At 48.3% G+C, this 13,817-nt stretch overlaps 1 protein-coding gene across 1 annotated transcript in view; it reads left to right on the forward strand.

The window, feature by feature from the left end:
* The window catches only part of HACD4 (3-hydroxyacyl-CoA dehydratase 4), a 234,004-nt gene that overhangs the window by 139,374 nt on the left and 80,813 nt on the right, over positions 1-13,817 (forward strand). Inside the window, exon 4 of the mRNA XM_085634413.1 lies at positions 8,951-9,063. Within this exon, the coding sequence (XP_085490539.1) occupies positions 8,951-9,063 (113 nt within the window). The remainder of the gene's footprint in view (positions 1-8,950; positions 9,064-13,817) is intronic.

The raw sequence follows: 13,817 nt of genomic DNA on the forward strand, positions 1-13,817 counted from the left end.
AAAGTGAGCATCTCGAACCGTGCCTTCCGGAGGAAGGCGTTCACGCTTCTGAGATCCAAGATCGGGCGTAGGCCCCCTTTGCCCTTCTTGGGAACCAGAAAGTAGTGGGAATAGCAACCACGACCTACTTCTGGACCAGGAACGCGCTCGACGGCCTCTTTGGCCAAGAGGGCCGAAACCTCCTCCCGGAGAAGATGCAAATGATCCCCCGACATACGGTGGTTCTGCGGTGGCATGGCTGGAGGGTTCGTCTCGAAGGGCAGGGAGTAGCCCCGTCGGACGATTTGCAGCACCCACCTGTCCGAAGTGATGGAGCGCCAGTGGAGCAGGTGATGGCGAACTCTGCCCCCCACTGGCGTTGAATGGGCCTGAAAGCTCAGACTAGGAGGGCTTTGAGGCAGATGCTGCCGGGGTGGATGTGGACTGACCGGCACGTTGTCCTCCAGTACCGCCTCGGCAGAAACCACGTCCGCGACCGCGTGCAGGTTGGTTCTGTGGCCGGTGGCTGGGCGGACGTGAGGAGGCGCCCCTTCCTTGGCCACGAAAGGGGCGAAAGGCGGAAGTTTGCGGCCGCGGGGCCGAAAGACCCAAGGACTTGGCCGTGGCCCGGGAGTCCTTGAACCGGGCCAGCGCACTGTCCGCCTTCTCGCCAAAAAGGCGAGTGCCATCGAAGGGCATGTCCATGAGGGAGCTTTGGACATCCCCTGAAAACGACGTGGACCTCAGCCAGGCGTGACGCCGAAGCGCCACCGTGGAGGAAATTGCCCGACCCAGCGAGTCCGTGGTGTCAAGTCCACATCTAATGGCATGCCGCGCTGCATCTCGCCCGTTAGCAAGTGCCTGGGTGAGTCGCTCCCAAGCCTCCTCCGGGCACAAGGGCAGCACGTCCTCCACCGCATCCCACAGCGATTGGGAGTAACGGTCCAACAGGCAAGCGGTATTTAAAGACCGCAGTCCCAAACTCAGGGACGAGAACAGTTTCTTGCCAAACTGCTCCAACCTCTTGGATTCCCTATCCGGAGGAGCGGACGGGAAGGAGGATTGGGAGGTTGAGGCCTGGATAACCAGGCTCTCGGGGGTGGGGTGGTGGGAGAGGAATGCGGGGTCGCCCGGAGCAGGGCGGTGGCGCCGGGCAACGTTCCTGTCCACAGGAGGGACTGTGGAGGGCTTGGGCCAAGTGCCCTGGAGAACGTCAATGAGGGCCTCATTAAACTGCAGCAGAGGCTCAGTGGAGCTTGCTGTCGGTTGATGGACCTCGGTGAGGACGTTAGTCCTCACAGCCACAGCAGGCAACTCGAGCCCTAGGGCTTCGGCCGCCTTGCGCAGCACCACAGAAAAGGCTGCACCTTCCTCCGAGGCCACAGTCGGAGGAGAGATGAATCCAGCGTCTGGAGAGGTATCCAAACCGCTGGCGTCCCCCAATTCCTCTGCCCAGTCCTGAGACAATTGGGCCTGTTCAGCCAGAGGGTCCTGAGACCCCTCCCAGTCGCCCTCATCATCCGATTCCTGGTAGACAGGAGGAATGATCGGAGCCGGACGGTGGATGAAGTGGGCACCCATCGGCGCCGGTAACGGCGTCGGACGGCGCCGTACCGGTGCCGGGTCCGGAATAGGGCTAAACCGAGGCTCGACGCCGTGCGGGGGCGGCGTCGGGGGCGGAACCGGTGTCCGCGCCGGCGGAGGAGGCGTCGTGAGGTCGACCGGCGCCGGTAGAGATCCAGGCCTGGATCCCTCGGGGACCTGCGGCGTCGGGCCGGAGCCCTCGACGGCACCGGGGCCGGAGCCGCCGGCACGCGAGGTCGCCCAGTCAACCCTGCGGGGCCCGAAGGAGCGCCGGCAGGCATCGACGGCGGAGCCAGATTCCTCATGGCCGAGAGGAAGGCACTGACCTCCGCCGGAGTCGCGTCAGTCCCAGGGACCGGAGGGTATGGGGACGAGCGCGGTTCCTGCGGCTCCGACGGAGCCGAGGGGGTGGAACCACCCGGACCCTCGGCCGGCGAGGGGAGTCTGAAGAGCGAGGACGCCACTTGGACTTCTTAGAATGTTTAGAGTGACGGGACTTACCCGAAGATCCCGACGAGCGATGTCGATGGCTGCGGCTCCGCGAACGGTCCTTGGACCTCCTCCTGGACCGGGACCGAGAGCGACGCGGAGCCGAGTGTCGAAGCTCGTGTAGCTTATGGGACCGCTCCCACCTAGCCTTCGACGTCAAGGCCTGACATTCGGGGCACGACTCCGCGTCATGGTCGGCCCCCAGGCAGTACAGGCACCGGCGATGGTGATCCGTTACCGACATCAGTCGGTGACAGGCGTCACAATGCTTGAATCCAGACATCCTACCGGCACCAGAGTCGAGTCGAGTAACCAAAAGAGGTCAAAAAGTTAGTCAAAAAGTGACTAGGGGAAAGCTCTTCCCGGATCGGCGCTTACTGGCGCGGAAAAAAGAAGAACTGACGTCATTCCGGCGCACAACGCCAACGACGGACGCGGAGCCGCAGACGACGCCTAGCGACGCGCAAGGGGTATTGCTACAAAAATCTTTCTGGATCCAGCCTGACGCCTGGGGATATTCTAAGGTGAGGAATCTAACTAACGTGTTTCTTTCAGATATCTTCTACACCCTTGCCATGATTCCCACACAATTTTCATTACAATTTTACAAGGATGTTGACAAACTTCTCTCCAAATTTCTTTGGAATAACAAGTCACCTCGTATTAGTTATAATAACATTTAATGCAGGTTTTGGTTTACCTGATTTTTTTTGATTACCATAACGTTTTTTTTAAAAACAAAGTTCCATATGGTTTAACCATTCCTTTTTAAATAATCCACCTAATTGGCTTCTTATCAAGACATCATTAGTTAAACCATTTCCATTACCCACTTTGTTAACCATGTCTAATAAATCACAATTTTTTCATAAGTCTGTTATTCTTAAATCCACTAAAATTATTTTTAATTATTTAGATTCAATTTTTCAATCTCCCATGTTTAATACAGAGGACATGTCATTATGGCATAGCACAGTCATTAAATTAAATAGAAACATATGTTTTTGGTATTCATGGATTAATGCTGGTATTTTTTATCTTAAAGATGTCTATTACAACAATGCTTTCATATCATTTGAGGCTTTACAAACAAAATTTAGTTTACCTCAGTCTGACCTTACCAAATATGAATATTTGTGTGATTCGATTTTGGATTCATTTCCTCATATTATTCCTTCTAATGTTAAAGCTGATTTATCAATTTATATCCAAACTGTTTCCACATAATCTCATGGTGTTTCTATTTTATATAAAAACATTATCTAATTCTCTTGGTTCCAACATTAATAGGATTTCAGTATTTTTGAATAATGAACTTTCAATCTCCTTATCTGTTGATGCATGGAAGGATATTTGGCGTAGCAGTATTTCTGGTTGGTTACCTGTCTCGCTTTATCAAACTAATTCTTATATTTTATTTAACTGTTTATGGACTCCGTTACGTTAATTTCAAGCTAAACTTCTTCAATCTTCAATTTGTTGGCACTGTACATTACATCCTGGTACATTACAACATATGCTGTTTGATTGTTCTTTAGTTTTTAAATTTTGGACTGAAGTTTGGGATATTATAAAAAAGATATTAAATATTCATGATGATGTTTCCTTCAAAATGTTAATTTGTAAATCTGCTGTTCTTTTGCCAAACTTAAATGACTTAGATGGTAAACTTTTTAATTTTCTAATATCAGCTGCTTTAAAATCCATTACATTCTGTTGGAAAGATGTTTCGCTATTATCAGTTCATTCTTGGTGGTCATGGGTGATTTTTACAAGAAGAGGAGCTCAGTTATCCTTGTCTGGTATTATTTAAAATTCCAACTCTTATCACTCTTTTTGGAAACCTTTTGATAAATACTTATCTTCTTAATTATATATTTATATCTAGTTTTTTTTAAATTGATATTATAATAGACAATTGTACATGCTATAGTAGCTCTATTTTATAGTTAATGCAATAGTTTTATAACTGTTTCCTTTCCCTTTTTATTTTTCAATGAATATTTGGATTGTTTTTACCTATTGTAATTCATTTGATATTCTTGTATCTATATATTGTGATTACCTGGAATTCCCTAAGCATATTTTGCTGGCGGTTTAAAGTTCTATCAGGCCTGCTATGATGATTCCATGTAATGGACTTTTCATTTGTTGTTATTTGTAATGCACCTTTTCTCAGCTCAGGCATAAAAATAGTAAGTCTAATGGTGCCATTGAGGTCTAGCTTGAACACTATCAGCGGGTTATGATCACTCTCGATTCATTGTTCAATTATAATCAACCTGGATTCATGGCAGTTGGTTGATGAAGATGTTATCTATCAAACTGACATGCCCTCTTGACCCAAAGTTATAATGTACAGGTGAACCTGAGGGCATGAATCCAATTAGGGGGCATACGTAATTTTTAAACACAAGGGATATTGGGGAGGCACCTCTTCTCGACCTCTGAATTTACAAAGTTGGAGGAAAAGTTAGTCTGCGGATAACATTTATCTACATTGTTTAGTACATCTAAATAGCCAATGTGTCATCAGGTTTCGTATTAAAGCCCTGCATACTAAAATTATATGTTGCCGTTCTCGTGAGTGGGTGAGGTTTAAGGATTGAGCTGATAGCTTTTGGAGATGCATCTGTGCGCCAGAGAGAGGTACTGAGACCTGAGAAGATTGTGGCAGCTTTCTAAGCAACCCAGATTCGTTTTTATGTCTACTGATGACGGATAATATTCAGAAACACATGTGTCTAGAGATTCAGAGCACTAACCTGCACCAACCATGGTGAAACACTCCAGTAAAAATTAAAGTAAGCATTCAAAGTGAACGGCATTTACCATAATGCTAAGGGGTGAACTGTGCTGGGAGGTAAAGCAGTGTGCTCCCATCCTCCTTCATTTTGAAAAGGCTCCCTTGAGTCATTGAGCTGACGAGCCCTAGGAGATGCATCTGTGCGCCAGAGAGAGGTACTGAGACCCGAGAAGATTGTGGCAGCTTTCTAAGCAACCCAGATTCGTTTTTATGTCTACTGATGACGGATAATATTCAGAAACACATGTGTCTAGAGATTCAGAGCACTAACCTGCACCAACCATGGTGAAACACTCCAGTAAAAATTAAAGTAAGCATTCAAAGTGAACGGCATTTACCATAATGCTAAGGGGTGAACTATGCTGGGAGGTAAAGCAGTGTGCTCCCATCCTCCTTCATTTTGAAAAGGCTCCCTTGAGTCATTGAGCTGACGAGCTCTAGGAGATGCACATGTGCACCAGAGAGAGGTACTGAGACCTGAGAGTATTGTGGCAGCTTTCTCAGCAACCCCAGATGAAATTCTTTTTTATCTCTACTGATGATGGATAATATCCAGAAACACGTGTCTAGAGATTCACAGCACTAACCTGCACCAACCTTGGTGAAACACTCCAGCAAAAATTCAAGTAAGCATTTAAAGTGAACTGCTTTTACCATAATGCTAAGGGGTGAACTGTGCTGGGAGGTAAAGAGTGTGCTCCCATCCCCCTTCATTTGGAAAAGGCTCCCTTGAGTCATTGAGCTGACAAGCTTTATGAGATGCACCTGTGCACCAGAGAGAGGTACTGAGACCTGAAAGGATTGAGGCAGCTTTCTCAGCAACCCATATGAAATTTGTTTTTATGTCTACTGATGACGGATAATATTCAGAAACACATGTCTAGAGATTCACAGCACTAACCTGCACAAACCTTGGTGAAACACTCCAGCAAAAAATCAAGTGAGCATTTAAAGGGAACTGCATTTACCATAATGCTATGGGGTGAACTGTGCTAGGAGGTAAAGCAGTGTGCTCCCAACCCTCCTTGATTTGAAAAGGCTCCCTTGAGTCACTGACTGGCTGACGAGCTTTAGGAGATGCACCTGTGCGCCAGAGAGAGGTACTGAGATCTGAGAGGATTGTGGCAGCTTTCTCAGCAACCCCAGATGAAATTTGTTTTTCTCTCTACTGATGACGGATAATATCCAGAACCACGTGTCTAGAGATTCACAGCACTAACCTGCACCAACCATGGTGATACACTCCAGCAAAAATTCAATTAAGAATAAAAAGTGAACTGCATTTACCATAATGCTAAGGAGTGAACTGTGCTGGGATGTGAAGCAGTGTGCTCCCATCCCATTTCAGGTATGCATGCGTGTTCCCTGCCTAAGTAGTAAGGAATACTCATGTGTGTTTTCACTACCTATGAGGTTTACTCTTCCCATAGGCAAACAAGGGGAATGGTTGAAATTACTTTAGGCTGCAGTGGAGTAGCCTCATAATGTTTTCTATCATTGAATTCACAGTGACAACCCCTTTCCAGTGGTAAAGGTGGCTTTGTCATGATTTGCGTAGAAATGCCACTACTGGAAAGTGGGCATTTCTCTGCTCTAAAACTCTTTGTGTGCCTTTGTGCTTGGCTTTAGTCCGCACTAGAGGTTGGGGGACACATCTGGGCATTCCCCAGTGGCAGCTATAAAAAATTGGGCATGCAACTGGACCTCTGCCATTTGCGGGTCTGGCTGAAGAAATTGGAGGGAGAAGTTTTGACACTTGGGCTCTGGAGCCAGATCATGGTCCCACCAAAGATTAAGATTTGCATTACATGGCCTCATGGCTGACAGGACTGAAATTTAGGGGAGACATCTGTGGTCCAAACGGAGAACCACTTCCAACTTCAAAGGCACACTACAGTGTGACTGCTGGTGACATACCTCAGCAAGGCAGAGATGCGCTTGTGGAGACGTGGGACCGGAGAACCTGGAACTAAGTGGTGCACACTACCAGGGCAATCTGTTGTGCACAAGGAGGATTACTGCCATTGAAAAGGACCGCGTACCCTTCCTGAATAGTGGCAGGCCTGGGCCGACTACTTGCTTCAGTGTGGCACCCTGAAGTACGGTCTCTAAGGGCTTGTTGACTTGACCCCTGTTTTTCAAAGGTCTCAGGGACATGAAAGATCTCCTATGAAGGACCCACACTGTCTACTTGTGACACCTGGAGAGCGGTGCCCACTCAAGTGCCCACATCGTCTGCTGAATCCCAACTGGTAGGGTGGCATGAGCGTGGAAATAGGAATTGTGCCTAGAGACCGGATTGCTTTATGCCCTATGCGGAGCCACAAAGTCTTGCCCGCATCCAAGGCATGTGGCCCCCGCATCGTGGCGGACCTTGACACACATAAGCGTCTTGTAGGTGGTGAGCAGATTCACCATTTGCAGGATCTAGCATTGCCCGCTTTTTTGATCGTGCCACAACTCTCTTGTGCAATACACCGACTGCATGCTCATTGCGTGCGAGGTCCGATTCACAGGGTCTGACCCTCAGAGGTGGGGACGTAACCATAGTAATGCCTCATTCTACCTTGCGAGGCATTGCTGAACTTGTGCCTGTGCATGCGACTGGAACGGTCTGGTGCGACCAATATCATCATGCACCGGATGTTGTGCCTTGTTTCCAGGAAGGTATGGAATTTGCAATTCTTCATTTTGTGTGACCGGAACGGTCTGGTATGACCCGTATCATCGCGCACCAGGCGTGCCTGGTTTGCCTGGGTGTGACGTGATCGACGTGTATCTGATGGAATGCCCCCTTCTCTCGACAGGCCCCTCTCCCCCACTTCATTCTCCATTCAGAGATTGTTCCCTTTTAGGACCTCCGTGCAGCAGACTAACTGCCCTCCTCAACCCGGCCTTCCCTGACGACATTGTGTTGCCAGGCAGTATTGCCCAGGTGGTAAGAGTGATTGCCTGGGCTAGAGGAATGCTTCTGAGAAGGACCAGAAGTGCATCAAAAGACTGAGTGACCCCCTCCATACCCCCCACCCCTCAGCTTTGCAAAACTGACCTGGTGCCGGAAGGACCTTGTGGACTCCTTTGGTGTGACCGACTATTGCCCTCTGCTCTGCATCCTGTGGATGAACTTCTCGACTGGCTGCCAAACCCCCTTTGATGACTGCCTCCTAATTAATCCTGCTTCCTATCCCCACCTGCTTTCCTGGGACTCTGACTAAGAGTGACTTTGGCCGCATGCAGCCTAATGCCCGGGGGGAGGAATGGGAGTCTCCATTCAGGGAGTGTAGGATAGTTAGGGAGAGTTGAAGGGAGGCTTGGGCCATGGGGTCTGCAGTGTGTTATCCGTTGACCAACTGGGTATCAGTTGCACCGCATTAGGGTGCTGGGTGCGTATGTGCAAAAGCAACACATCTCTAAAAGTATATCTATGAAGTTACACAATGCCACCTTGCATGGCCCTGCGTGGCTTTGTAAATCTGGAGTAATGTAGTGCAAATTGCTGTGTTGCATTACTCTGCACCATGGAGGCATTTACATGGGTGTTGGATAGGTTTTCCCAAGCAAAATTTATGGTTTTTGATGCATTCCAGAACCTGGGAATGCGCCCAAAAAACATATGCTTTCCCAGGAGAGGCGTAACAAGGAGAAATATCTTTATTTCTCGTTATTTATTCCTCTTTCTATGTGTGCTGCATTCTGCAGGTGCCCCTTCCTGCACAAAAACGATCCTGCATGCAATGCAGGTACCTTTGTACCATGGAGCAACGGTGCTTGTGTTGGCGCTAGGCAGCCATTGTGTGCCAGCACAGGGGAGAGGACAAGAATGTGTCGTATTCTTTTAAATATGACACATTCCTGCCTTTCCCTGTCACGCAGCACGGCAAGATGACTTGCTGCGCTGCATGACTTTTATGTACATATGCCCCTTGGTGTTGAGTTGTGTTTTCTGAATAATTCGTAGTAGAAAAGTTTATTCGCTTCTGTCATATTTATCTGTGTGAATTCAGTAGTTCTTGCACACAAGGAGCTATTTAAGGAGCCTTGAGATGTTGCAAAGGTAATGCTCCCATGTTGTCTTTATTCCTTATCTTTCAGGTCACACAGAGGCTGATTATTTTGTTTGTGGTCGTTGCCAGTCAGGAAGAAGTCCAGGGCAAATATGTTGTTTGTCTTTTGTTTTTCCTGTGGAATCTCTGGGATGTTGTAAGGTAAGAAACCACAACATGTCAAAGGATTTACGGGTCTTGGAAATACACAGTTTGCAAATACAATATGAGATTGTTGCATTCATTTTAGCAAATGTTTATGTTCTCGTGTGTTAGTCTGCCTTTGTCGAGAGCAGACTGCAGTGGAAGCTTAAAGGAAAATAGACTGTTGAGAGACTTTTACTTTTCTGCCTAAAATAGTGGGGGGCATATTTATAAAAAAATCATGCAGCACAGCAAGCCACCTTACTGCGCTGCGTGATAGGAAAGGGCAGGAATGCGCCTTAAGTAACATTATACGGCGTATTCCTTTCTTTTCCCTGCGCTGGTGCGTAATGTGCTGCCTGGTGCCTGCGTTGTAAGCAGGATTAAGTTTCTGCAGGAAGGGATACCTTCCTGCACAAAACAATCCCCTGCCGCATTTTCCTTTTTTTATGTGTGCAGAATGCAGCACACATAGAAAGAGGAAAAAACTAGGAGAAATAAAGATATTTCTCCTTGTTACGCCTCACCTGGGAAGGCAGATCATTTTGAGGCATTCCCATGTCTACCACTGATGGTAAATCTGATAATGCGCCAAAATCAATTGGTGGATGCGAAGAAACACTCACACTCCACAAATGGAATGGCTCCGTGGGGCAGTAATTTAATGCAGCGATTTGAGCTATGTTGCGTGACTCCAGATTTATCAAGCCACTCAGAGTCATGCAGGGCCACCTTGTGTGGCTTGGAAAATCTAACTTGAGTTGCGTCAAACTTGCGCCATGTTGCATGGTTCAAGGGTGATGCAACTCTTTGAAAGGTTAGTCTCCCAGGGCCAAATTTATCATAGTGTATCGAATGCACCCTCATTAGAATTTCCAGGGTCTGGATTCAAATATCATGTGCACTGTGCTTTTCATGCAAATTCACGTGGTGTAATTTAATCGGGTGCAAGCCCAACTTTGCTACCTATTGTAGGAGGCTGGCTCAGTATATAGTGTCCAACTATGATGAGGCACTGTGCACTGAGTCCAGGCAACCCATAGTGATAGTGTTTAGGTCGCTGAAAAACATAACTCTCAAGGGGTAGCTGTGGAGAGCAGCTAAGGCTTATTCAGGAGTGGTGTAAAGCAAGTGCATTCACCAGTATAGTCAGTCAGCAAGCTTTTCACACAAGAAAGAACCACACCAATCGATAAATACCTTGTATTTATTATTACACACTAGAACCTAACTTGGTATATCTCCTACCGGGGAGATATCAATAACACGCAAGAAATGCTTTCGAAAGTGGTAAGTAGAATAGAAAAACACATACGGCCCAACAGGGGGAGAAACCATATACCAAAATAGTGGACTGTCAGGTAAGTTCCAAACAAGATTATTACCCAAGGATGAAGGAACCCACGGGAAACACGGAACCACCCAGGGTGAGTAGCCTGGGACCTCATGGGTGCAGAGTGGTCACACCAGGTCTTATGTCCATAGTATAACACCGGGTAAGTCACGGTTGGAATTTTACAGCTCTGGGACCCCTCCTAAAGGACCCCTGAAGGAACCGATTGGATTAAGGAAGGTTGGAGAACCACCTCACCGGTGGATACCCCAGGAACCGGATACCTACAGCAGGGAGCTGAGGTGCATAGGGATGCAGTGGTGTTGGAACCGCCAATCGAGGTTTGCGGAAAATCAGAAACTTCAGAGTCTCGTGGACCAGGCCGGGGGAACTATGATGTGGAATCCAGATGAGAAGAACCTGAAAACAGAGGGGACAGAGTCCAAACCACCCAGAGGTGACCAGGAGGCACAGGAACACAATACCAGCCCCTGCAGGAGGTTCTTGTTGTATAACTGTAAGGTTTAAGCAGCAGCTGTGGAGCCCAGGCGATGATGCAGGGGCACAGGAACCATCCACAGCCTGTCCCATGCCGGTTGACGACTACAGGAAGGTGAGTGGCCAGCAGGACCATCAACAATCCCAGGCAAAAGCCAGTGACTGTTCGCGGGAGAAGATGCTGTGTTGCAGACCAGCAAGGGTAAGTCAGGGTCGGCCCTTAGCACCAGGAGAGCCAGCAGGAATCGACGGAGACCCCTCGAGGACCCTTAGGCAGAGGGAGTCGCAGGGATCCCTCAACAGCACACAGGAGATGAAAGCCCACTATGCGTCGTTCTTGAAGCTGTGCAGTGCTGGGACTTCTTGGAGCTTGAAGTTCTTTCATGAAGAGAGCCAACAAGTCTGGGTAATGACAAACAGACGTGGTGCGCAGAGAGGCGGTTCACGTTGGCTAGAGAGGGATTACAGTTGCCCAAGTTGCAGGGTAGACTAGTCAGGCCTCTGAAGAACCAACAAACCACAACCTGTGTTGCAGAGCTGGGTGATGTCTATAGGATAATAGGATCAGCAGACCGGTTGTGGTCGTAAAGGGGCCTGCGGATGCAGGGAAGTGACTCCTTCACATCAAGGTAGATCCTTCTCACTGGGATGCAGGCTGAGTTCTTGGTGACTCGGAGGATGCATGGCCATGGAGTTGCAGAACTTGAAGAAGCACAGGGACGAAGATGCAGCAGGAATCTTCCCACCGGTGCAGCCTTGTCTTTGGTCCTGGCTCAAAGAACAGCAGAGTTCCAGTGTCCACCAACAGAAGAGTCTTTGGACAGTCATCAGACAGCAGGCAGTCGGATATAAAAGTTGTTGTTGGGACATATGTAAGGACCCACCTTCAGGGGAGCCCTTAAGTATCCCTAAAAAGGTTAAGGACCTCTTCTCTGGTGACCTACCTATCTGAGGGGGTCAGGGATACTAATCAGCTGTCCTAGCCAGTCCGATGCTCCCAGGTGCCATGATTCAACATGGCAGAATCAAGTGGACACCTGGAGGAGCTCTGGGCATCTCCCTAGGGAGGAGCTGAGCAGGGGGGTGGACACTCCCCTGTCCCTTGTGTGGTTTCATGCCAGAGTGGGAGCCAAGGGCTCCTGAACTGGGTAAAACTGGTTTATGTATGGAGGGCACCAAATGTGCCCTTCAATGCAGTCTGGTGGAGCTCAGAAGTGCTCCCGCCCTACCTAATTCTATAGGAGCAGTGGTCACACCTCTCCTTCACAGGAAATCCTTTGTTCAGCTTCCCAGCTTAAGTGAAGCTCATCGGCACGTGGCAGAACACGGTCTATGGTTGGCAGCAGCGCAGGCTGGCAGGCAGATCCTTTAGGCTACACAGGTAGGTATTGGGGAGTCCTCCAAGGAGCCCCCAGTACATGGTATCATGCAACTAACACTGAAATTGGTGTCGTTGCATGATTGATACCAAACATGACCAGGTTCGGGCAGCCATTATGTAGTTGGACATTTCGACTTGCCAGTGTCCACTACATACCTTATAATGGATGTCCCGCACTTACACAAGCCTAGAAAATGGAGGCCGATGTTTGTTGGGATACCTCTGCTCATGCAGGGGTACCCACACACTTTGACCCAAGCACCCTGCCCTTGGACCGAAGGGCCTACCTTAGGGGCGACTTATTTCTCGGTCATGCGCTTTTAACCTATAAGGGAAAGCTTATATCCAGAGTGAAAGGTGCAAGTACCATTTCACGCAGACTGAAAAGGCAGATTTGCAGACACAGTTTGCAGGGGCTCCAATGGGTGGTATAATTCATGCTGCAGCCCATAGAAGACCCCTGGTGTACTAATGTCCTGGGTATCTCAGTACCATATACTGGGGACTTATAATGGTACCCCAGTATGCCAATTGTGGGATGTACAACATACCAGAGAATTTAGAGGAGAGAGCACTGCCAATGGGTCCTGATTAGCAGGATCGCAGTGAACTACAGTAAAATAAACACTGACTCCAGTCAAAAAGTGGGGGTATCTATGCCAGAACGATCCTACCTTCGTACACCTATCTCATAACCGCGGTAATTGTTTAATGCATTACTGTAGCTCTGAAGCATTAGCATAGCAAGGATGCCATTAACCCTGGTGCAAATAAGGAAAATGGCCCCGGTGACTACTGATAGAGTGTTACAATTCAGGACATTTTGAGGTTCAATGGGCCCCCTCAGGGCTCTGCGCCCCGTTGCCACTGCACCTGCTGCACCAGTCGTAGTTACGCCCCTGTGAGTAAGAGGGCTATGCTGCTTAGCATGGTATCTGAGTGGAGGTGCCACAGTCAGACTTGCCAGGCTCAGGAGCTCCAGCTCTAAATCATTCGCTTGGGAACGCAGAGGTCGGGCTGAGTATTTTGGCCACTGGAAGGTGTTTCCACTTGGGTAGAGGCGGCAGCCCAAAGACGATGGACCAGGCTGATTTGTCACCCACAAAGCAGGGTGGCACATTGTGCTAGAGCAGCAGGGCATGAGGACACAGGGCAGTGAGAGGAAAACAAAAGGATGTGCATGTTGAGAACCTCCATGTCCTCCTGAGGGGTGCAGCATCTTCAGTGGTAGGCTTTGATTTTTACTTGTCATTTTAACCACAAACGTCAACGTGACGTACAGATTGACTGTATCAATAACACAGTGGTCCATTATTTGTTTCAATGCATAATGGGCACTTTATCATTTAGATTTCCAAAACCAGCAGACATAATCCACTGAAAGAACGGCCACTACCTCTACTCAAAGGTTTTATGTTTTCTCAGGTATCTATTTACATTGTTGGTTGATTAGAACAGAATTTGTATGTATTAGTGGTGTGGCATTAATAGATGAAAGTAACTGATGAATTGTGACTCTAATATCACAATACAAGGACCTGTAACACTTATTGGTCCTCT

This window comes from Triturus cristatus, chromosome 2_1 (assembly GCF_964204655.1).
Source record: "Triturus cristatus chromosome 2_1, aTriCri1.1, whole genome shotgun sequence".
NCBI classification, from domain to species: Eukaryota; Metazoa; Chordata; class Amphibia; order Caudata; family Salamandridae; genus Triturus; species Triturus cristatus.